The sequence below is a fragment of the Castor canadensis genome, chromosome 1, assembly GCF_047511655.1.
Source record: "Castor canadensis chromosome 1, mCasCan1.hap1v2, whole genome shotgun sequence".
Classification (NCBI taxonomy): Eukaryota; Metazoa; Chordata; class Mammalia; order Rodentia; family Castoridae; genus Castor; species Castor canadensis.
The window spans coordinates 191,092,764-191,116,101 of record NC_133386.1 but is presented as its reverse complement, the minus strand read 5'-3'; the positions used below and the strand labels follow the sequence as shown (position 1 = coordinate 191,116,101).

The 23,338-nt window shown below is 33.4% G+C and overlaps 2 protein-coding genes across 2 annotated transcripts; both read left to right on the top strand.

The window, feature by feature from the left end:
* Positions 1 to 2,743: 2,743 nt before the first annotated feature.
* Positions 2,744 to 3,688, top strand: LOC141421701 (olfactory receptor 10AG1-like). The gene has a single exon (XM_074068944.1). It carries the CDS (start codon positions 2,744 to 2,746, stop codon positions 3,686 to 3,688), a length of 945 nt encoding a protein of 314 aa, XP_073925045.1.
* A 14,097-nt stretch (positions 3,689 to 17,785) lies between these two features.
* On the top strand, positions 17,786 to 18,730 carry LOC109676614 (olfactory receptor 10AG1-like). The gene has a single exon (XM_020152946.1). It carries the CDS (start codon positions 17,786 to 17,788, stop codon positions 18,728 to 18,730), a length of 945 nt encoding a protein of 314 aa, XP_020008535.1.
* The last annotated feature ends 4,608 nt before the right edge of the window (positions 18,731 to 23,338 follow it).

Sequence of the window (23,338 nt, the reverse complement as noted above, 5' to 3'; positions counted from 1 at the left end):
CTTTCCCTTTCTAATACCTAAATTAGCCAATCTTAAAATCTGCTTTCTCCTTTCTCTGTTACTTTATATAAAGCCAATGAAAGTAGGTATAGGTTAGAATGAGCTACATTTTTCTAATAGAAATTCATTTTACAATTATCTGTTTAAGATAAAAAAAACCTAATTACAGAAAATTTTCAATTAATTTCATTGAATTGTTAAAATTTCAAAACACTGAATCAGAAAATCTTGAATTTTATTTTAGAAGATCACATAAGAACAAAACATACTTTATCACATATTAAGCCCATATATTAAAGATTAGCAACAATTTCATTATCTACGCTTAAATGTTTACATTTATTAGGTAAATATTATATGTTGAGCATATATTTGTTCATGTATTATACATATATCAATCTGGTGAGTGTATCTCATAGAAGCAGAATATTACAAAAAGAATGAGAAAATAAATGAATGGATGTTATTGAGATGCTTTTGCATTATAACCACCTACAGCAAACAGGTTCCTAGTTTGTTTTGACCTTTATCCCTGTACTGATCTCCATATTGTATTAATTTGAAATAACTATGTGAATGAAATAGGGCTACGGGACCATAGTATAGCATATTGAAAAAGTAATTGTGTGATCTTAATCCAAAATCTTGTCTTAATAATTTCATTATTAGTACTGATTTGTAGCCATCTTACAAACCCTATTACATCATATTTTGTATCAAAGTATCTATTTCTCTTTTTCATTTTCTTTGTTTTTATTTTTACCTGACAGATAAAAAATTTCTCCTATTTATGGTATACTGTGTGATGTTTTAATAGATGTGTGCAATATGAAATGCTGAAATCATGATATACTTGTCTCTTCATTTGCTTATAATTTTTAATGGTGAATGTGTCCAAAATCCTTTCTTGGAGCTCTCCTTTTTTGAATAACAGTACAATACCATTTTTTACATTGACTCTATGGTGCAATGGCAGACAAAATTTTGTTACTTCTAACTATAATTTAGTAACTTCAAACCAACCTAGTCCCACCTCTCCTTGCTCTTCAAACCTCTGATCACCACCACTCTGCTCTCACTGTTCTGAGATCATGCTATGGCATTTTGAAAATCTCTAAAATAAATTTTTTCAACAGATTTGCAAAACTATGGAAGTCATCAAATATTTAAGTAAATTTTGTCTAGAATATTGTAGATGACAAAATAAATTAATATTTATCTTCTCTTTTCTCCATCACAGAAAAGTTATGGATGCTCACATATGGCACTCAATGTTGATACATCACATGTGTGTCAACATGCTTTTGCAGCTCATATCTAATAAGTGTCCAGACCTACCAGTTTTAGTATATGGTTTTCAGTGTATCTCCTCCTTGGAGTGAATTATTCCCTTTGGTTTTCAGATTTACTTACCAAATGATGCACATGTGATCTAGCTTATACCAAAGTGATGATTTCAGATGTTATCACAATAATAGGAAATGAAATTATAATTATTCTTACACACCCTCACTCCCACTCATCAACCTAATGAAGATGCACACAGCCACACAAGTAAGGTGAGTCTGCATTTGGCTAGGAATCATGTCTTCTACTTTGGAAACTATTCCAGATAAGCAAATAATTTGACTTATTAGTAATTTATTTGAGAACTTAGGAAATCAAATTTTGTGAAACAATATGGTGTATTTTTCAAATAAAATGTTAAGACAATCAAAAGAAACTTATAATCTAGTCCTATAGGTAAGGAAATAGCATAATAAAATAAATAATAAAAGCCAATACCTACACTGTAATAAACTCTCATGCATCAACAAGCACATTCAAGGGAAATGCGTGAATAGAGTAACTGATGTCAGCAAAATCAATAATTATTGAAGAAGTGAGTGATTTAGGACATCCACAGAAATGAGTTCTTCTAGATCAACTGTTATATAAACAGCATGCAATTCAAATGTGCACATTCTAGTTAGAATTACTTTCTGAGCACTCCAAACAGATAACAAACTTTTTCTACACTGTAAAATATGAATAAATTTTCTCTGCTGATTTCATAGACCTTACAGTGATATTCAAACACAATTTAAATTAAATAATATTATATAATATTTAACAACTCAATAATATTTTAATAATAATTAAGTAAAAATAGAACATCACAGCTCAACAACATTTTGGAAATACTACAGCAAGACCATAATTTAAAACATTAAATATGTTCTTCTCTGAAAATACATGATAACAGTTAGATTGACTAAGGACTTCTGGTGCAATGACTCAAGTCATAAAACACCTGCCTAGTAAGCATTAAACCCTGAGTTCAAACCCCAATACTGTCATAAAAAAGATTGAACAGGGAAATGAATTTTGAATTAATAATAATTAGGTAAAACGGAGTTGGGGAAAAAACATGGCAACTTAAAAATGGAAACATTGCTATATTGAAGATAGATTCAGATTTTGAAATTGTAGATGTTCAAATGAATAGCACAATTTAAAGCAATATATCTCATTATCAAACAGTAAATGTAATAGCCTTTAGATTGTAAAAACCTGAAATATTAATATATGCATTTATTAACAATGAAAGGTATACTTAATTAAACTTCTAGAACACTTAAAATTTTTGTTATTGCAGGTGACGTGTAAAACAAGAACATGTGGTAATGTTAGATTATATGCAGGAAAATAAATAGTGAAAAGAATGAAATGACTTGTACATTTGATCAAATTTTTCCCACAGATGAACCCTGAAGAGATAAATGTAGAAGACAATGTTTCCACAGTGAAGCAGTTTGTCCTGCTGGGATTCTCTGATATACCAAATCTCCAATGGTTACTATCTGGAGTATTCTCCATTATTTACATAATTAACCTAGTTGGAAACAGTTTTCTAATAATAATAACTAAGATGGACCCTTCCCTGCAGAAACCCATGTATTTTTTCCTAGCAAATTTTTCTTCCCTGGAAATCTGTTATGTATCAGTCACAGACCGCAGGATTCTGGTCAGCATTTGGACTCAGGACAGAAGCATTTCTCTGCTGAACTGTGCCACTCAAATGTGTACTTTCCTAACACTGGCAGTCACTGAAAGTTTACTCCTGGCTGTGATGTCCTATGACCGCTACATGGCCGTCTGCAATCCTCTGCACTATACACTAGTCATGAATTCAAAGAAGTGCATCCAGCTGGCCACTGGCTCCTGGTTGAGTGGAATTCCGATCCAGATAGGGCAAACATGCCAGATATTCTCTCTGCATTTCTGTAATTCTAACAAAATTGAACACTTTTTCTGTGACATACCCCTTATTCTTAAACTGGCCTGTGGGGACACTTCTGTGCATGAGCTATCTGCCTATGCAGTATCTATGTTGTTTGCTGTGGACCCTTTTATGCTGATACTTGTTTCTTACAGCAAAATCATTTCCATCATTCTGAGGTTGCCCACAGCCACAGGAAGGGGTAAGGCATTCTCCACGTGTTCTTCACACCTTCTGGTTGTCATTCTATTTTATGGATCTGCTAGCATTACTTATTTAAAGCCAAAATCCAACCATTCTGCAGGAACTGACAGAGTGTTCTCTCTTTTCTACACCATCGTGACACCCATGTTCAATCCAGTGATATACAGTCTTAGGAACAAGGAGGTGATTGCAGCTCTGAGAAAATTATTATCTAAATCATAGTGCCTTGGGTTAACTTGGAATTGCTTTATTTTGTCATTCATTTATCAAAAATTTTGATTCTCTACTTTCTTACCTTGTGAAGGTAGCTCCTTCCTGCTTGTCATGTAATCTACTGAAATTTACTGTTTGGATATAAAGTAGCTTACACCTTCATCTTTTGTCAGTAGTTCAGTTTGAGGATAATATTTTCTTACAACTAAAACTTGAATATGTGTTACCTTTATTCTGTAAAAGAAAAACAATTTGAGATGTTATATTTTGTGGCTTATATTTAATGAAAATTTATTCATTTATTGATATTTTTATTCTTTATATTTTTTATTTATTCATATTTTATTCATTTGTTTATATTTTATTCTTTTATTTAGTCCTTTATATATTTTGCAGTGAGTGGCATGAAACCAGTATGTTACATTTGATCCACATTCCAAATAGTTATTGTATTTATTTTGAGATGGGGTATTGTTAGTCAGGCCTGGCTGACCTCACACTTGTCATCCTCCTTTCCTAACTAGTGTAGATGTTGGCAGTATAGGAATCTTCTACCAAAAATAGATTAATAATAATTTACCCAAGTGTCTATACCTGTGTTTTCTGACATTCTTATTTGATTTTACAGTTCCTGGAAAAGTGGTTACTGAATTCTTTTTGAGAAAATGATTAAATTAGTGAATCAATAAATGAATGTTGCTGCACCCTTCTATACAATCCTGGCAAAATCTAGAGTGTTTACAGTATTGGTAAGCATTGCATTATATTCAGATTTATTTCAGTGGCTATGGAGCACTGTAGAATGTTTCCATAATAACACTGACTGAAAAAGAGACATAAGAATGTGTTTATCTCTTTTCATAGTCACTTTCCGTGAGGACATATGGTATAACACAATACTCATATATGGTGAAGAAAGGCATATTTTGCATATTTTTCTTCCCTCTTTTTAATTGCGGCCCCCAAGCAATTTTCATTTAATTATTTCAACTCTTTCTCTTTGAAATATTGTGGTGGGTGGGGGTAAATCATGGTATTTACAAATGTTCCTACAACAAATCAAATACATCATACTTGAATTCACCCTCTCCACCATTCTCAAAGGTCATGAATATAAAAGGGGGGGGGCTAGTGGGAAAGTAGGACTGGAAGAGACATTGGAAGGGAAGAGGACAATGAAGAGTGTCAGAAGAGGGTGAATAAAATCAAGACGAATCATAAGCATGTGTGGAATGCTATCTTGTCACCCCATACTGTGTATAATGTAATATACACCAATAACAAAGATAACATGTACATACTGCAGTGTTTACTTTTAAATATACTTTTTTAGTGCTTCACTAAGCAGAGAAAGCTAGAAGATGAATGTTGGCAGCTCTTTAACAGCAGTAAGTCAAGTCATCATTTTGAAAGTGAAGATGTGACTCAAATATAAGATCAATTTTATTTCTACTTACATTTTTGACTTTATAAAGACTGCTAATGGAATCAAAGTGTTCCAGCAATCCACACACAGGCTCACTATAAATGTAAATTAAGATTTTTTTCAAATTTTTTTAAAAAAATGAATTGTGTTATATATATTTAAAGTGTACAGAATGATGCAATATGGGTCTATAGATAGTAAAAAGGATACCACAATGAAGCAATTTATCCATCCTCTCACATTCTGCCTGAATCTATTAGTGTTTCATGGTTTGCTTTTGAGACTTCTTTGCAACCTTTTAGCACTGGAGAATTTTGTAGACCAAGTGCCTATTGTAAGTGAATAGACAAAAAGAATTTAGATAGCTTAAAATACTCAAAAACAAAGGATTGAGTCTGGAGAGAGACTTCGGTGCTGTTCACAGCTTCCACTTAGAAAAAGACAGTAGATATGAATGTAAAGATATAATACCACAGATTAGTGGTTTTTTTTTTCACTTTCAGTTCCCTTCCTGCCATATATATACTCTTGTTAAACAATCACCACAATCAAATGATGTGCATACAGGTCACTGCCCAATGTTTCTTGTGGCACTTTTCTAACTTTATTTATCACCTAACCTCAGGGAAACACTTGTAGGCATTTTTTAGCACAAAAGAAATTTCATTTTATACAGTTTTGTGAAAGTGAAATCATAGAGTATGCATTATCTTACATATTGTTTCTTCTACTTTCCATGGTTGAGATTCATGCATCCTATTGCATATCTCAATATTTTATTCCTTTTGTTGAGGAATAATATCCTCATTGTAGGAATATCCCTCAATTTGTACACCAGTACACCCATTATTAGGCTTGATTAGTTTCCACTTCCCTTTTCTTTGTTCTTTTAAATTTGGAGATTCTAGAGTTTGAATATTGGGCTTTGTACTGGATAGGAGGTGCTCTATTGTTTGAGCCATGCCTCCTGCCCTTTTCGCTTTAGGAATTTTTTTTAATATGGTCTCATGTTTATGCTTGGGGCAGTCCGGACTGAATTCTACTATTTAAGCTTCCTGTGTAGCTGTGATGACAAGCATGCAAGAGGGTGTCCAGCTTTTTATTGGATTGGACTGATCTCAAACAGTGAACCTCCTGATCTCTACCTTCCAAGTAGTCACGGCACTTGGTTTAGTTCCCACCTTCCTAATTCAAACAAAACTGATAAAAACAATCATTTGTATGCCATTCTATGGACTTGTATTTTAATTTGCCTTAAGTGAATTAAATTAATTTCTCAGGATTTAAACAGTTGTATTTTAGGGCAGGTATATTTCTTTCATTTTAAGAAATTATCAAATTGTGTTATAAATAGATAGTAAAAGTTTCAATGTGTATCAACAGTTCAGGAAAGTAAAAATTCTACAATTGTTTCAGTAACAACTGGTATTACCATTATTTGTAATCTGTGCACATTTTTATTTAAAGTATGTCCAATTATTTCACCTTGGCTTTAGTTCTGATTTTCCTAAGGTGTATGAATTGGAGCATGTTGTCATGTGCTGATTCTCATTATCTTTGATTGGTTTTCAGTTTTGACATTTGTTCTTTTTTTATTGAGTTGTTTCTTATTGATAATACTTTGTCAAATCCATAGTTTATAATTAGGTTCTTCAAAAATGGAGATACCTCGTCACACATACACTTAGATAAACGTACGTGTACACAGGTTCTACATGAAGTACATATATAATATACTGCATATAAATGTGTAAGAGCATAGAATTATAAATAATTACTTTCTGAAAAAATTTTTTTCTCTCGTACTCTATCCATGCCATTCTAGTTGTTTATTCCTCTATCAACATTATCCTAAAATACAAAGCTCAAAATAACCACTTTAGGGCAGCTTTTTTTCTCTCCCTTATGCTGACTTAGGGCACACTGGGGTATTCAGGGATAGTTATGGAGAGACAATTGTAGAATTATAAAATTCCTCATTCCATTTTTCACATTAAAACTTATTCCCCAGCAAATTGCCTTAAGACTACCTATATTCCATGAACACATGTCTTCACAGCATAATATAGAAACCACTTTACATTTTGTTTTGGAAAAAAGAATGGTATCAAAAAAATCAATTCTTATTCACAAACTCAACTATACAACCTATTTTGGTTAGATGAAAGGCAATCTTACTTAAAAGATACTTCTTTTACATTAGCTAATACATGAACACTATTCAATTTGGTTAATCATTTAAAAATTATATTGTTTCCAAGTCTCATTAAATCAATCAGGTAAGATTAAATCTGGATTCATCTAGGATGGATGAGTCAATACTTTTAAAAAGTACTAAGGTTTTAAGCTAAAAAGCAAATTTCAAATATAATTTTAAGAAAATATACATGACGCAAAATAGTTCATTGTCTTATTGTCTTTAGTGAAAAAATTGGCAATATTTTTAAAGTAGAAGCCAGGAAAGAAAAATGGGCATGTCATGGTAAGCAAGTTATTTTGATTTAGGACTAAACAGGTGGCTTCAAAATTGATGAAATGTTTTCACTAACTGTATGATGTACAATGAGAAAACTGGGTAACTACATGCAAGAACTAAATCTGTAAACTTTTTTCTTCAGCAATCATTTGTGTTACGTGAAATGATTTAACATTTAGTTTTTGCCTAAATTGTAGCAATGTCTTATTACTGTACTTTGTTGTACATTTCAGTGCTTGGAGAAACATTGTAAGTAAACCCTTTAAATGATTCTGTCTAAGGTACCAATAAGTTCTTACTGTTTTTCTTTCTTTTTTGGTTGTCAGGATTTAGCTTAAGTTGAAAAGGAACCAGCTGAATTCACCGTAGTTATAAGAATCGAAACCTTCAGAACAGAATTGTCATTACTGGACTTACAATGTTGTGGTTCAACAACAGTTTTGTCTTTCTTCCTCAGTGTCAAATGACCAAAAAATAAAAAATAAAAAGCCTGATTTTCACTTACTGGGTGTCCCTGTAACAAACAAATGATTTCTAGCCACTCATGCTTGTGAATCGAGTTTGAAAGATGGGGAGAACCAGCTGTATTCTCTACTAACAAATAAACTAAACCTCTAATTTTAAAAAGCTTTCATATGTACATAACACCAATTTCAAAAGTGAAAATTACTATCTTAACAAAAGATAACTACAATGATAGAAGTTTGCCCCCAAATTTGCATCAGTCCAAATTCATTTTTTGGCCTTAGTTTTTAACATTTTTATAAACAGATGACTATGTGCCTTATCTCTTTTCTTCTTTACTACTCATGTATCCTGCACAGCCAGTGAATGAAGCAATACTTGAACAGCACATATACAGAATAAGAATGACTGACATTTCAGTGAGGTCATTGTGGAATCAGGGTTAGTTCTGTGTCCTTCAGAAATAGTTCATAGCATAGCAGAACAAATGCTACAGTGGGAGACCAAAGTTCAAAAAATGGGCAATACTGTCACTATTTGTCTTAGAAGATACTTATAGAATATGAAAATTTGAATTTTGTGAAGAATTAGCATGAATACTAGCAAATTAAAATATTTGAAGGAAAATGTGGAACTTTTTTTTCTGAAAATCATTCTGCATAAACCATCCTTGCACATGTGAATTATATTAGCAGAGAAAAATCCCCAAAGCCAGTATATTCCTAATCTTTGATCACTATTATCCAATATAAACAACCTAAAATCATCAACAATAAATACTTATAAAAGTTATCTTTATGAATTTTTAGAGGAGGTACTGAAGGGAATACAAAAAAGTAACCAAAAATCTGTTTCCTAATTCCACCACATTAGGTGAGAAATTCTTGTATGAATAGATTAAGTATAAACCAAAATGAGAGTACTGGATGTAAAGAATGTAACATAGTCTTAAATTTAGTGACACAGTGACATGTGAGTGGATGAAATGAAGTTGGCATATGACAATTTGAAAATATTTGGTGAAAAATAGCCTTTAAAGTTTTCAGTGACATAAATGGTCGTTAGTACTATTATGAATAATAGCCAATTGTAACAAACAACCCAAAAGTCCTTTAATTGACAAGTGCAAACCAGTTCTCCAGCTTGTGTCCCCCTCAATATCAACAAGAATTCTTTATGCATTATCATTTCAAAAACTGTCCTCATGAGAGATCTGGGATTCAGGAGGGTTGTGTAAAGCCCCAGGAGAGTCCAAGACCTAGCAGAGTGGTTTTGAGTGTGCATACTTACACCTGGGTTGGGTTACCCAGGAGTTGACATGGCTTCAGATGTGGAAATGCCCTGTCCCTGAAGGGCTTGGCTTTAGCACTGTTTGGCCTTCAACCTACAACCAAAACGGTCATACAGGGGAATGAAGGAATCACTCACAAGAGTACCCTGGCAGTCAGACCTACTGTTATAGGTCTTCTTGGTGGATCCAAAAACCTCCTGTCCCCCAATCTATGGTGCCAGGATGTTATAGATCACATAGGACCCAAAGAGAAACCTGGCCAGCTCTGCACTTTGACAACCTTCTTCAGCTACACATCATAAAAGATATCTAAACTTTTACCCCTTGCCCTCTCAGCTTCTGTTTAAGAAATCCTACAGAAAAAGGAAATTTCTGGGGGAAATCCTGTGTAGACAACTGGCACAGGCATGCCAGGGTTTGTCCTATAACATGTCCCAAACAGACCTGCTTTGTCTCTACTGCCTCTCTTGTCTCAGCATGAGAATTATCACAACTCTGCAGGGAATTGCTGAAAGACAAACTTGTTTAGTCTACTTGGCCTGTCTAATCAGCATCTCTACTACAACTTATCCCAAAGGGTCCCACCATAAGCTCTTGCTCCCCTCTGCTCTGGATGTAATCTTTTCTACATAGGGAACTATAGGAATTCTCTCCTAATATCAGGTCTAGATTTCCAACATCAATTCCATAACATGTTATTAAAATACCCTTAAAATTTAGTTTTAGCCCTTTAAGCTGGATCCGGGAGCAGTGAGGACCAATCTTTTAAAACCTCTGTTCCTATTGCTTATACTCTCTCTACAACAAAATTAGAAATAAGGGCAAAATAGTTTCTGCTGGGTATTGGGGGGGGGAAGAGGGAGGGGGCGGAGTGGGTGGTAAGGGAGGGGGTGGGGGCAGGGGGGAGAAATGAACCAAGCCTTGTATGCACATATGAATAATAAAAGAAAAATGAAAAAAAATAAAATAAAACCTATGTTCCACAAAAGACTGTCCTGAACATCTCTCAATCTTAGTTCCTTTCTCTCTCAAGCCCAGGACTTAGGCAAGTTCTGCCTTCTGTGATGGGGTAAAGAGATAGAGAGAGATCTGGCAATGTAGCAAGGCTGACTTCCTCACCGTGGTATTATTATGGGTATTAAGAGAGACTTAGAAAACCCAAAACATGAAAGCGTTTGATGTCCCCACTCTAGAGGAACTAATACAGAAACCTTAAAGCAACAGAGGTTAACATGAGAAAGGTTCAGAACCAGTGTAAAGATGAGTTAGAGAAGAATCAACTTGGGTTGTAACACATTTGTACACGAAAGCAATGCTAGGAATATTTCCCTATAGCTATCCTTAACTCAACTAGCAAAAACGCCATGTCTTCCTTATTATGCTTATGTCTTCTCTTCAACAAAATTAGAGATAAGGGCAGAACATCTTCTGCTTGGAAATGAGGGGAGGAGAGGAGTGGAAGAGGGAGGGGAGCGGGGGGGGGGGGGGAGAAATGACCCAAACAATGTACAAACATGTGAATGAATAAAAAAAAGAGAGAGACTTATAAACAGTCTCAGACTTTTCAAACACATTCTCAGGTCAGGTCTGTTCACTCAGGAATATGTAGAGAGATTTGCAGTTGTCTTTTTCTTTTAATTTTAGGTTTTAACTCTATTATTTGCATCACTCATTTTTATCATTATAATTCTATTGATGGTAAATGTTTCGTGAGACATTTATTTGTAGGCTTGTCTAAATTGACCTTGTACTGTCTATTTTTCCTGTCATTGTGTATGATGATGATCCTGCTCAGATGTATGGTTCTGTTTGAATCAAGTAGCCTGGCAGTCAAAGAATCACCCCTGGGAAATGTAATTCATTTTTCATTGAAAAGTGCTGTTTAAGCAGTTTTAACCAGTTACAATTTAAAAATTTACCATTGAAAGCTTTCTAAGCAGTTTAGAGTCTGCCATCACATGTAATTGAGTTAAAATTATTGGCTCACTTTACCCAGAAAACATTAGGTTGGATCATCTTTCTATGAATAGTGTTGAACCCATGCAACTTTAGGCAATCATATAGTCTTACAGATTACCAGAACTCTAGAACGTGATTAAACCTTGCTTCTAATGGTTTTCTCCTCTTCCAGAGTTAATAATTCTTTAGAAATTAGTAGGGTATAAGTTCCAGAATCAGTGAAGCTTCTGCATTTGTTGATTTCTCTTTGCCCATTTTGGGGGATGCACTCACAAATTGGAATTTACTCTGGCCGGGTGCAGGTGGCTCACGACTATAATCCTAGCAACTCAGGAGGCAGAGACCATGAGGATTGTGGTTCAAAGCAAGTAGTTCTGGAGACTCTATCTCGAAAAGACCCAACACAAAAATAAGGTCTAGAGAAGTGGCTCAAGGTGTAGGCCCTGTGTTCAAGCCCCACTTTCTCAAAAAAAAAAAAAATCAATTCTGACTTTTCCTCAGTGGGTACAAAATTGCCAAACCTAGGTGCTGACTGAACTCTTAAGAAGTCTATTCTTACCTGTGCTGTTTTTTGTTGTGTTTGTTTGTTTTCTTGTTCAGTAAACTTATAATTGCTTTAAAATTTTGCATATAATTAGAGCTATGATCATATGATCACATATTTTAAAAATTATTTCTGTTTTAAATAATAATAATGAATGTCCACCAAGATCAACATTGTTTTAGCAACAAGTGTAGACATGGAATTCTCCCTGCTCTGCCCCAATTTACACCAGTTTCTTTTAAAGCAAAAAATCTAGAAGAACACACCAATGTTCATACCTTTTCACATCACACACCTCTTTCCTTCTCCACTGGTTGAATTTTTGCTCCACCGAACCCTACCTGATGATAGGGACAATGGGTCTATTTTCAGGGTGACATTTGCTCTCTGAAAGGACACTGGGTGGTCTGTGGCCCTCTACTTTGTCTTCCATTCCAACTATAAACCTATACTCTTTTAAGTTAACTTTGTCAGAAAATGACAGATCTCCATGTCTTCCAATTACTGCACCTTGAAGTCTCTGCCCTATGAATAAGGATTGATTGAGGAAGAAAGCTCTGGAACTCTTCAATATGTCCATCCAGAACCTAAGTTTCTATTATCAGTTTGTATTGTTTATTCTGTACATGTCATTCTTTACTGTTTCTTGGCTTACATTATAAAATTTGGTGAAAACAGAAACTTTTTGTAATCTGTTACAGCAATTCTGAATTCCACTGTTCAATAATGGTTCTCTAATGATGGTTGTTGCTGCCTTTTTTTTTTTTAGCTAATTTACTTAGACTAAAATTTAGTGAGTCTGTTAATCTTCTTGTGTATAGCTGCTGATATATCTCCTTTCTCCCTTTTAATTTTCCTGTTTATCTTTATAAAACAGACTTACTGTGAATCTAACTTACTATGAATCTAATATACATCAATAAAATTTCATGGAAGGACAATAATGTGTTTAAATATCTTGAGCCAAGGGATGTAACTTTTGCTAAGTTTTTCCTGGATTTTGGGTTTTTACTTTCTGTATTTACATGTTCATATCCAACCAGGTCTCCCTGGAAAGTATATGCAACCTGGTACTTATACCGAGTCTGTCAGATCACTAGTATTAAGTAATACTTTACAGTTCTCATTTAAATTCCTTGCTTATTTCTTCTATTTGATATAGAATCCTAAAGGTGGCTTTAATATTGTTCTTTCCTTATTATTTGTCAAGAAGCTTGTTGTGATTTTTGTTTAACTGCCTTGGGAATGACTTTTCCATACTACTTTACATAATGAGCCTCTTCCAGTAGTGATAACAAAGCTCCAAGTCTTCATCACATGAAAAGACCTGGCAGATTTTCTGCTACATGTGATTGACAGAGGGTGATAGGTATAGCACATTTGAAAATTGAACAGATTTTGAATGTTCTTATATATGTTTGCTTCATTGAAATAATATTCAAAATTTTCTATGTTCTTTTGGCTATTCTCACAATTTGTACAGGATACCATTGACAATTTTGTCCAGGTTTATCACTTTTCTGAACTAATTCATCCATTTAGGAAATGTAACAAATTACTACTTCACATTGACTTTACTGTGATTAGAAGATTTTTTTAAACAAAAAACAAATGGCATTGGAAGAATTAAATATTCATTTACGAATGCAATGACACACAGAGTAATCTAAAAATGAATCCTTGTTCAAAAGTCACTCAAAATTAAATGTGCATTTAAAATTTCAGTTTTAATATGTAAAATTATTAGGAGAAAATCAAGCGGGACGTCTTTGTGACTTAGTTTAGGCAAGATATCTAAGTTATGTTAACCAAAGAGCTACCTGCAAAAGAAAATATTCATAAATTGGAATTAATCAAAACTGAAAGAGCTGAAAATCATCAGGATAAGCAAAATAAGCTATCCTGAGAAAAACAAATATCATGTGTTTTCTGTCACATGCAAAATATATACCTAATAATAAAATGACAGGAGGTAAGACTCATAGGGAGGAGAGGGCCCAAGGACAGGGTAAAACATGAGCAAATCACTACCTAAATGAAGTCAATATGTGCAGAATGTTAAAAGAATTTCCAAAATTTAATAAATGAATGAAAACAATTGAACAGAAATGAAAGTGGTGGCCCATGACTGAAATCCAAGCACTCAGGAGGATGAAACCAGAGGATAATAAGGTGGAGATCAACCTGTCCAAAATCATCAACCAAACAAACAAACAATGAAAAATAAATACCTAAATAAATAAATAGTACTTTATCCAAGGTGATATACAAAAATCATACAACCACATAAAAGTCGTTAAAATTTAAATTAAACCCAAAATAAGACAGTGCTGTACAAGTATTTTAATAGTTTGATCTATGATTAAATAAAATGCATTAAAATGTTACAACTAAAAATTGGTGAATATATAACCTCGAATGCTGATAACTTCCTATGTGCAGTCATGATACTTCTAAAATATGATTGTCAATGTATTCATTAAACTTTTCATTTGCATAAATCTATCCCTACATCTATAGCTAGACCATTTTCCTTCATTGCATTTTATAAGCTAGTGTCCACATATGTTTGAATACATGGGTGTTACAAATACGTATTTTATTTTATTATCATTATGATGAGAGGGGATAGTGTTAATCAAAATTGGTCCTTGACTGTAACAACCTGAACTTTTAGATTTTAATAATATCCAACCATTAATAATAGTCTCAGTTGGTCTCATTGCAGTTCAAGTGGAAATTGATTTTCTAGTCTGCCTTCCAGGTTGGTGATCTAGTTACTGAAGATTAAATGCAGAGTTATGTCTCTAAATTCTGTATTTCATTTCAGTTCATATACCTAGAAAGTAATAAGTGAGAGTTGATGTCAATCTCTGTCCCCTTAATTCACATTCTGGGAATGTTGAGTTTTGCCTGACCAGTGTAGATATGGACAAGAAATACCCTGCAGATCACAGAACTGCCCCAACCACCCTAGAACTCTGACATGTCAGATTTCAAGTAAAGAAAAACAAAATTCTTTCCAGCTTAAGGCTTTGGATATTTGCATCTTTTTAAAGAACACCCCAGTTTATGTCATTAATAATTTATAATTATAACATGATATTTGTAAGGCTAATATCAATGTATACATACATGCATTGATGGGACTGTGGTTTGAACTCAGGGCTTCACACTTACAATGCAGGCACTCTACCTCTGGAGCCATACCTCCAGTCCATTTTGGTTTGATTATTTTGGAAATGAAGTTCTCACAAACTGTTTGTTTGGGGTGGTATCGAAACATACTCTTCTTGATCTCAGTCTCCCAAGTAGTCAGGATTACAGGCATAAGCCACCCGTGCCAGCTTCATATTTCTTACTGATCTCAAAAGCTGAAAGAGAGTCAGAAAAATTTCAGAAGTACATGTAAGGCCAAAAAGGTTTTTGTTTGTTTGTTTGTTTGTTTGTTTTGGTGTGGAGGGATACAAATTCCTTGATTGGCTGGCAGGAAGAATGGCTTAGTTCAATTAGAAGGTTACCAGCGAAAGGAGTTGATCCCCAGGGTAGAGTAGAGTTATTGCTGAATGACAATTTTAGTTCTGACAGTAGAATGTAGTTAGATGTAGGTACCTACTTTTTCTAGTAAAGTTAATTACATAACTTTAAATAATTTTCTTTCTCTTTCTTCCTCAATTGTTATGCAGCCAATAAAGATAAGTATTGCCTTTAACCTCCATCCAGACAGGTAAGCATGAACTAGTTTTTTCAAATAGAAAATTACTTTTAGAAGTATCTTTACATTTTAGTATCAGTGAATAATATCTACTTACAGATAATTTTAAATAATCATTTTGATTTTTGTTAAATTTCAAAACCCTGAAGTAGTTAAAATTATATTTTTCTAAATTTAATTTTTATTTAAATTTGATGAGAACAAAACATAAAGATCTGTATTATCCAGCATGGACATATGTTGAACATTATCAGCATTTTCATGATCTATACTTAATATTTGTTAACTATATTATGTTAAGGTTATATTTTTGTTATAGATTTATTATTAGGTGACGGTATCTTGTTAGTGCACAATTTTATATAACTAATTATAAAGTTGTTGAGTGGATGTTATTGAAATTGGTTTGCATTCTACCATTCTAGGATCCAAGGGATTTCTCATTTCTTTTAATCATTGTCCTAATATTATTCTCTAAATTGAACTAAATTATAATGAGTATGTAAAGGAAACCACATAGAAGTATTATAGAATTCCATATTAAAAAAGTTACTACTTGACTCTTACTTGGTGAGAGTATGTTACAGGATTTTCACAATCTCCAAAAACAAATGTTAATTAACAAATATGCCATATTATGGGAGATTTTAAATATTTAAATAATTTATTAACTTGTCTAGTATATTGTAGATGACAAAATAAATATATATTCAACTTTGCTTTTTTGAACATAGAAAATCTTTAGGATTTGTCACTATATGTTATTAACTCTCTTCTGTCAATATGGTTTGAAGCTCACATTTTGATCACTGTGCTGTCATACCAGTCTTAGTATATGGTTATAGATTTGTCTCCTACTTGGAGTGAATTTTTCTCTTCTGCCTTCAACTTACTCACCATATAGAATATGGATGTGATCTAGCTCTTGCAAAAAGCAATGGCATGAGATGTTTCATCAAGAGTGAATAAACCCATGATTCCTACACACCCTCATTTCTTCCTGTCTACCTTATGGACATGCTCACAAAAATACAGGTAATACATGCTTAATCTGCATTGGAAGTGGGGTTTGCATTTTGGCTCAGAGCCATTGCATAGAGCTGGGAGATATTCCAATGAAACAACCAATCTGAATTGTTAGTAATTTCTCCAGGAACTCAGAAAGTCAAATTTTGTGAAATAATTATCTGTGCATGACACATAAAATATAAACACAATCAAAAGAAACTCCTTCTAGAGGTAATCAAATAACATAAAATTTGGTAATTGACACTTCAATATCTTACATCAGTGAACAAACTCACACAGAAGAAATGAGTGAATAGAATGAATGATGTCAGCTAAAATTGATGATTAATGAGGAAGTAAGCGATTTTGGACAATCACAGAGATGAGTTCTGCATGATATCCCTTTTATATAATAAACATTCAAATGTGTGCATGCTAGTTAGAATTATTCTCTTACTGTTACTAAACAGATAACATCCTAGATTTCCATTTCTCAACTGTATGATATGAATAAATTATCACTGATGTTTCATAGAACTTACCTTTGAATTTAAACACTGTTTTAGGATGAATATTACTCCTTTATATTTGATGGGTTAATAATATTTGACAATAATAACCTTGCCAAATTGTGTGGGACAAGATTTGGAAATATATAACAAGATCATAATTTAAAATGAAATATGAAAATATTTAAACAGGAAAACGAAATATCAACTTGAACAATGAGACAAAGTTTTAATTAATATCAATAGGAAACAATTGGAAGATAATGACAAAAACTTGGCACTCTAGTAAATGAATAATTGCTATATGGAAAATTGATTCAGATTTTGAGATTCAATTGGTTCAAATGGATTCCAAAATTTAAAATAATACAGTGCATCACTATAAGCAAATGAATATAGTAATTTTTGGATAAAAAAGAAAATTTTAATATGGCTATATCTCAATAATGAAAGATATAATTATTAAACTTGTAGAATTTATGAAAATTATAGTATTTAATCTTACAGGGAGTGGGTAAGGGCTAGTGGAGTAGTTCAAGCTATGGAGCAATTGCATAGCAAGCATAAGTCTTAAGTTAAAACCCCAATATCACCAAAAAAGGCAGAGGGGAATAGGTAAAACATGAATGTGTGCCATGCTTGGATTATACATATGAAAGCAAATACTGAGCTGAGGGAAGTGACTTGAACTTCTGATGAAATAATTCCCACAGATGAACCATGAAGAGATCAGAGGAGAAGACATTATTTCCTCAGTGAAGCAATTTGTCCTATTGGGATTCTCTGACCTTCCAAACCTCCAAGGATTTTTATCTGGTGTGTTCTCTATTATTTGCATAATTATCCTACTTGGAAACATCCTCATAATTATATTAACTAGTCTTGACCCAGCACTACAGAAACCCATGTATTTTTTTCTAGCAAATTTTTCTTCCCTGGAATTCTGTTATGTATCAGTCACTCTCCCCAGGATTTTGGTCAGCATTTGGACTCAGAAAAGAAGCATTTCTTTGCTGAACTGTGCCACTCAGATGTGTTTCTTCCTTACACTGGGAGTCACTGAATGTTTTCTCTTGGCTGTGATGGCCTCTAATCGCTATGTAGCAATCTGTAATCCTTTGCACTATCCTCTGGTCATGAACCCAAAGAATTGTATCCATCTGGCAGCCAGATCCTGGCTTGGTGGAATCCCAGTTCAGATAGGGCAGACGTGTCAAATATTCTCTCTTCATTTCTGTAATTCTATCCAAATTGACCACTTCTTTTGTGATATACCCCCCATTATCAAGGTAGCCTATGGGGACACTTCTGGGCATGAGCTGTCTGTCTATGCAGTAGCTACATTGTTTGCTGTGGTGCCTTTTATGCTGATACTTGGGTCATACAGCAAAATCATTTCCACCATTCTGATATTGCCCACAGCCACAGGATGGGGTAAGGCATTTTCCACATGTTCTTCCCACCTTCTGGTTGTGGTTTTATTTTATGGATCTGCTAGCATTACCTACTTAAGACCAAAATCCAATCATTCTGCAGGAACTGATAGACTACTCTCTCTTTTCTATACCATCATGACTCCCATGTTCAATACAATGATATACAGTCTTAGAAACAAGGAGGTGATTGCAGCCCTGAGAAAATTATTACTTAAAACATAGTGCCATGTGCTCAAATGAGTGATTTGGTAAATGAATGTCACTATCCCTTATTGCTGAATCCTGGCAAATTCTGGAGGTTTTACAGCATCTGTAAGTAGTGGAGTTATTTCTTTCACTGACTCTGCCTCATTATGGAGTGTTTCAGAATAAAAGTAAAAAGGAAAGAATCATATCCTCATATCCTTTGCTGATAAGTATATGAAAGCACATGGTGTAACAGCACTCCTACATGTCTGAGATGGGTTTATTTTGCCACAGTTTTTCCTCCTTTGGTATTGTTGTCCCAAAGTAATTTGGTTTTACTTATTTCAACTGTTTTTAACTTCACTCTAAATAACTATTCGTACACATGCACATATTTAGTTTTGAAAAAAAGAGGGTGTAAATGTAAAGTGTTCAAAGTTATTTCAGAATTTTCTGAAACCCACACTGTTGCATTACCTTAGTTTCCTTAAACTTTCATGCTATTTCTACAATATTGAAAATTAATAAAAATTTGAACTGAAGTTAGTGATGGAGTTCATCATCAATCAATAGAATCAATGTCCATCTATTCAATAGCAGGTTCTCAAATCAACAAAGCATTTTAAGTGATTTCTTTTTAGTTCGTTTGACAATTATTCCATTCTGTTTTATTCGTAATGATTGTACACAAATATACAAGGCAATCTTAGCTTCTGGTCTCTATTTAACTGTATTTGTCCTTCTTCAGCCTATTTGGACCCTTCACCATCTGACTTAATGTATTGCATTTATCTAGTTAACACATGAAAGAAATATATATTATTTATCCTTTATCATTTATTGTTTATGTTACATGAATTTGGCTAATTTGAAAAACAAGGCTAATGATAATTATAATGATAAACACAATATTATATGTGGAAATCCTTTTGTTAGTGGTTCATTATTTGAAATTTAGTAATGCTGAAATAACAATTTCATGGTATAGTCCCAGGTGTTCAGATAATGGAATTTAAATCTTCCCTTAATTATTGAGTAGTAACATGACATTTAACTACATTTGTGGTAACATTTAGAATTACCAAATGTGTGATAATATACTCAAATAAGGTGTAATGTCCCCCTAAGATAAAACAATATTTTGTAATGTTCTATTAGGAAACATTTGAAAAGTAAACTGCATTTAAACAAAACTCATAGAGGAATCATGAGGTCTTTTGTATTTTGTGTTTAAATTCATTGAGATAATCACATAATCCTATTTTTGAGGAAGGGACATTCCACAGTATCAATGACTAGTGTATGCTGCTCCTTTGAAAGAATCTGACCTGTCCTAAGTAGTACAGGACGTGCTTGCCTTGGCTACCTATAAACCAGAACATTGACTCTGTGTTCACCTTTACATTTAAACCTCAGTTCAAAAAAGGATTTTTCTTGGATCTCAAGCCTGCTGACTTTAAAATGTAAATGCACTGTCAGTTATTTCGGTTCATAGATATTTGTATTTATATCAGAACAAAATCATTTGCTTTCCTTGGACTCCTGCTACCAATGAACTCTGCAGAGCTTGGATATTTCCAGCCTTCATATTTACATTGACAATTTAATCAATCTTAATTATAAAATAGATTATTGACACATGTAAATATCATTATATATAATACTATCTCATGTATGAATTCTTGTGTACAATGAAATTGAAGTTATTAAATTAAATGTAAGAACCTGTATTTGCTGTGTGACTTTACTATTATCTTTAGGATCTATGTTTTTCTGTCAATTGCTCCCTGTTCTCAAAAAATACATGGGTATTACCTTCTAGAAGGTAACTCCCATGCACAGGAAATCAATGTGAGTCAACTCCCTGTACAGCTATCCTTATCTCAACCAGGAAAAACCCTTGTTCCTTCCTATTATTGCTTATACTCTCTCTACAACAAAATTAGAAATAAGGGAAAAATAGTTTCTGCTGGGTATTGAGGGGGTGGGGGGGAGAGGGCGAGGGTGGAGTGGGTGGTAAGGGAGGGGATGGGAGCAGGGGGGAGAAATGAACCAAGCCTTGTATGCACATATGAATAATAAAAGAAAAAAAATACATGGGTATATCAAGTTTTACATGAAATTCCATTGAGCTTATCCTTCAGTTTTTCCAAAACAACTTAGCTACTTTCAATATTGATAAAAATACTGGTATTTCCATGTGATTTTTAAAATAAATTGTTTGTGATTTTTTAATGAGGTAATATTCATTGTAGGGGGGATTCATTGTGATATTTCTGAATAGCCTTATATTGTACATTGGTTAGATAGCCCACACCATCTCCCTACCACACTTAAAGCAATTGCAGGAGTTTTCATAATTGTGTTTCAAATATGTATATGAAGCCCATCAATCATATTCCCTCACCTTCGTCTCCTCCATTCACACTTGCCCTTTACAGAAGTATCCCCCCACACAGTGTACCTGGTGTTTGACATAAGCTAAGTGGCAACAGTCACACATATGAATTTTTAAACTATTTTTGTAGGACCTCCCCCAATAAACGGGGTTTGTTATAGAATTCTAAGTATTTGCAAAACTCTTCTCAATAATACAAAACATAAAATGATTCTGTTCAGTTATCACTGATAATATATTTATAATAACTAATGTATTTTTTTAAATCACCATGACAATAATCTGATAACTTCCCTGTAGTTTTCCTTCAAAATAAAAATGTTTTTTGTATCCTTCAATTTCCCTGAAGCCTAATGATGTCCAATGTCTTTATGACTTATTGGCCAGTTGTATTTATTCATTTGAAAAGTGTCTGTTCAATCCATTTGCCCATTTACTGATTGAATTTGTTTCACAATTAATATTTTGAGTTCCTTATTAATATTCTTTGGATATTATTCCCATGTCTCATGAATAGCTGGCAAAGAATTTCTCCCACATTATAACCTGTCTTCACTGTATTGTTTCCTTTTATGTGCAGAAGTTTTTTATTTGGATAAAGCCACATTTCTCAATTTTTGTTATTGTGTCCTATACAATGGAGTGTTATTTACTCTCTAGGAAGAATGGAATTATTTGTATTTTTGGAAATCAGGCAGTACTAAATATGATCCTATTAAATGAAATAAGCCACAAGCAGAAAGAAAACCAGCACATAGGGGACAAAACTTTCAAACTGTATTATACATGTATGAAAATGTCATAGTGAAATTTGTTATGCTAAACAGTTAATACAATCTGGAATATCCTTCATTTTTCATCAATGAAGTGAAAATTCATGAACAAACTCTAGGTTTTTTGTAACATTATTAACTTGGGCAATAAAAAATAATACCTTCCTACGGTTGTTAGACTATAAGTGCTATAAAATTTCAAATTGTGGTTATGTAATCAAAACCACTTAGTGACACACAGTATTTTGATTGATCTTTATTCATCTACTTATTTTATTATATATTATTATTGTCATGGGGGTACATTGTGACCTCTACAAAACGTTCTTTCAATATGTCATAGTTGAATTCACCCCCTCCATCATTCTCCTTTGTCTTCCACCCCCTACCCCATTCCTGGAATAGTTTCACCATGTCTCATTTTTACATTTTCATTCATGAGTACATAATATTTCCACTATGTTCACCTTCTTCACCCTTTCGTTATATCTTCCTCCAACATTTCACAAATTCCATTTAACCCAAAAATTCTAGCTTCTTCCTGATCGCCTCCCTCTACTCTCCTGTGTCCTCTCTTCCTTTTCATGTTTATCTAAATTGAATTCCTACATTATCATAAAGAATGATGAATATAACATTCCCAAGAGCATATAGTATGTTTCTCCAGTAAGTATGGGAAACATTGCTTCCTCCTCTCAGCAAATCCAACCCCTCGACCTGTCTCAGTCACTAAATTACCATTAGTGAGGTTAGAACATTGAGTCTGTGTAGTCTGTTTTCCTGTTCAGTGTGCAGCCTGTGATGAACCTTCTCAGAAATCTTCATTACATTTTTATCAATAAGCCTGACTACTTAACAATGACCTGGAAAATATGTCATTTGTCAGTCTTCAACAGTTAGAATTTAAAATTTTTCATTGAAAGCCTATGTGGCTTCAAGACCACCATCACAGATCAGTGAATTAAAGTTTTCCATTCACTTCACCCAGAATGTAATCTAGATTAGATCATTTTTTAATGAAAACTGTTCATCCAGTGCAACCTTGGTCAATCAGTTTTCCAGACTGCCAGAGATATATAGAATGTTTAAATCTTATTTCCAGTGGGATTCCCCTGTTCCAGAGTTCCTTTCACTCTATGAATTAGTATGAAATAAATCCTATAGACAGTAAATCTTTCCATGTTTTGATTTATTTGTGCCTATCATTGGTGATATATCCAAATATTCTCAACAACAGCTGTTTATTCCTCAGTAGGAGCAGAATTGCCAATGCTAAAGATTGACTGATATTTGAAAAATGCTGGCTTTGGTTATTTTTTCTTATTTTCTATTGTTCCCTTAAACTTCTGATTACTTGTATGCCATTCTTCATATTGAAAGATTTTCGTTGGAACTATGATCAAATATTTTTAAAACTTTTTTGTGGACACATAATAATTTTTCTCCACCAAGATCAGCATTTTTAAAATTATA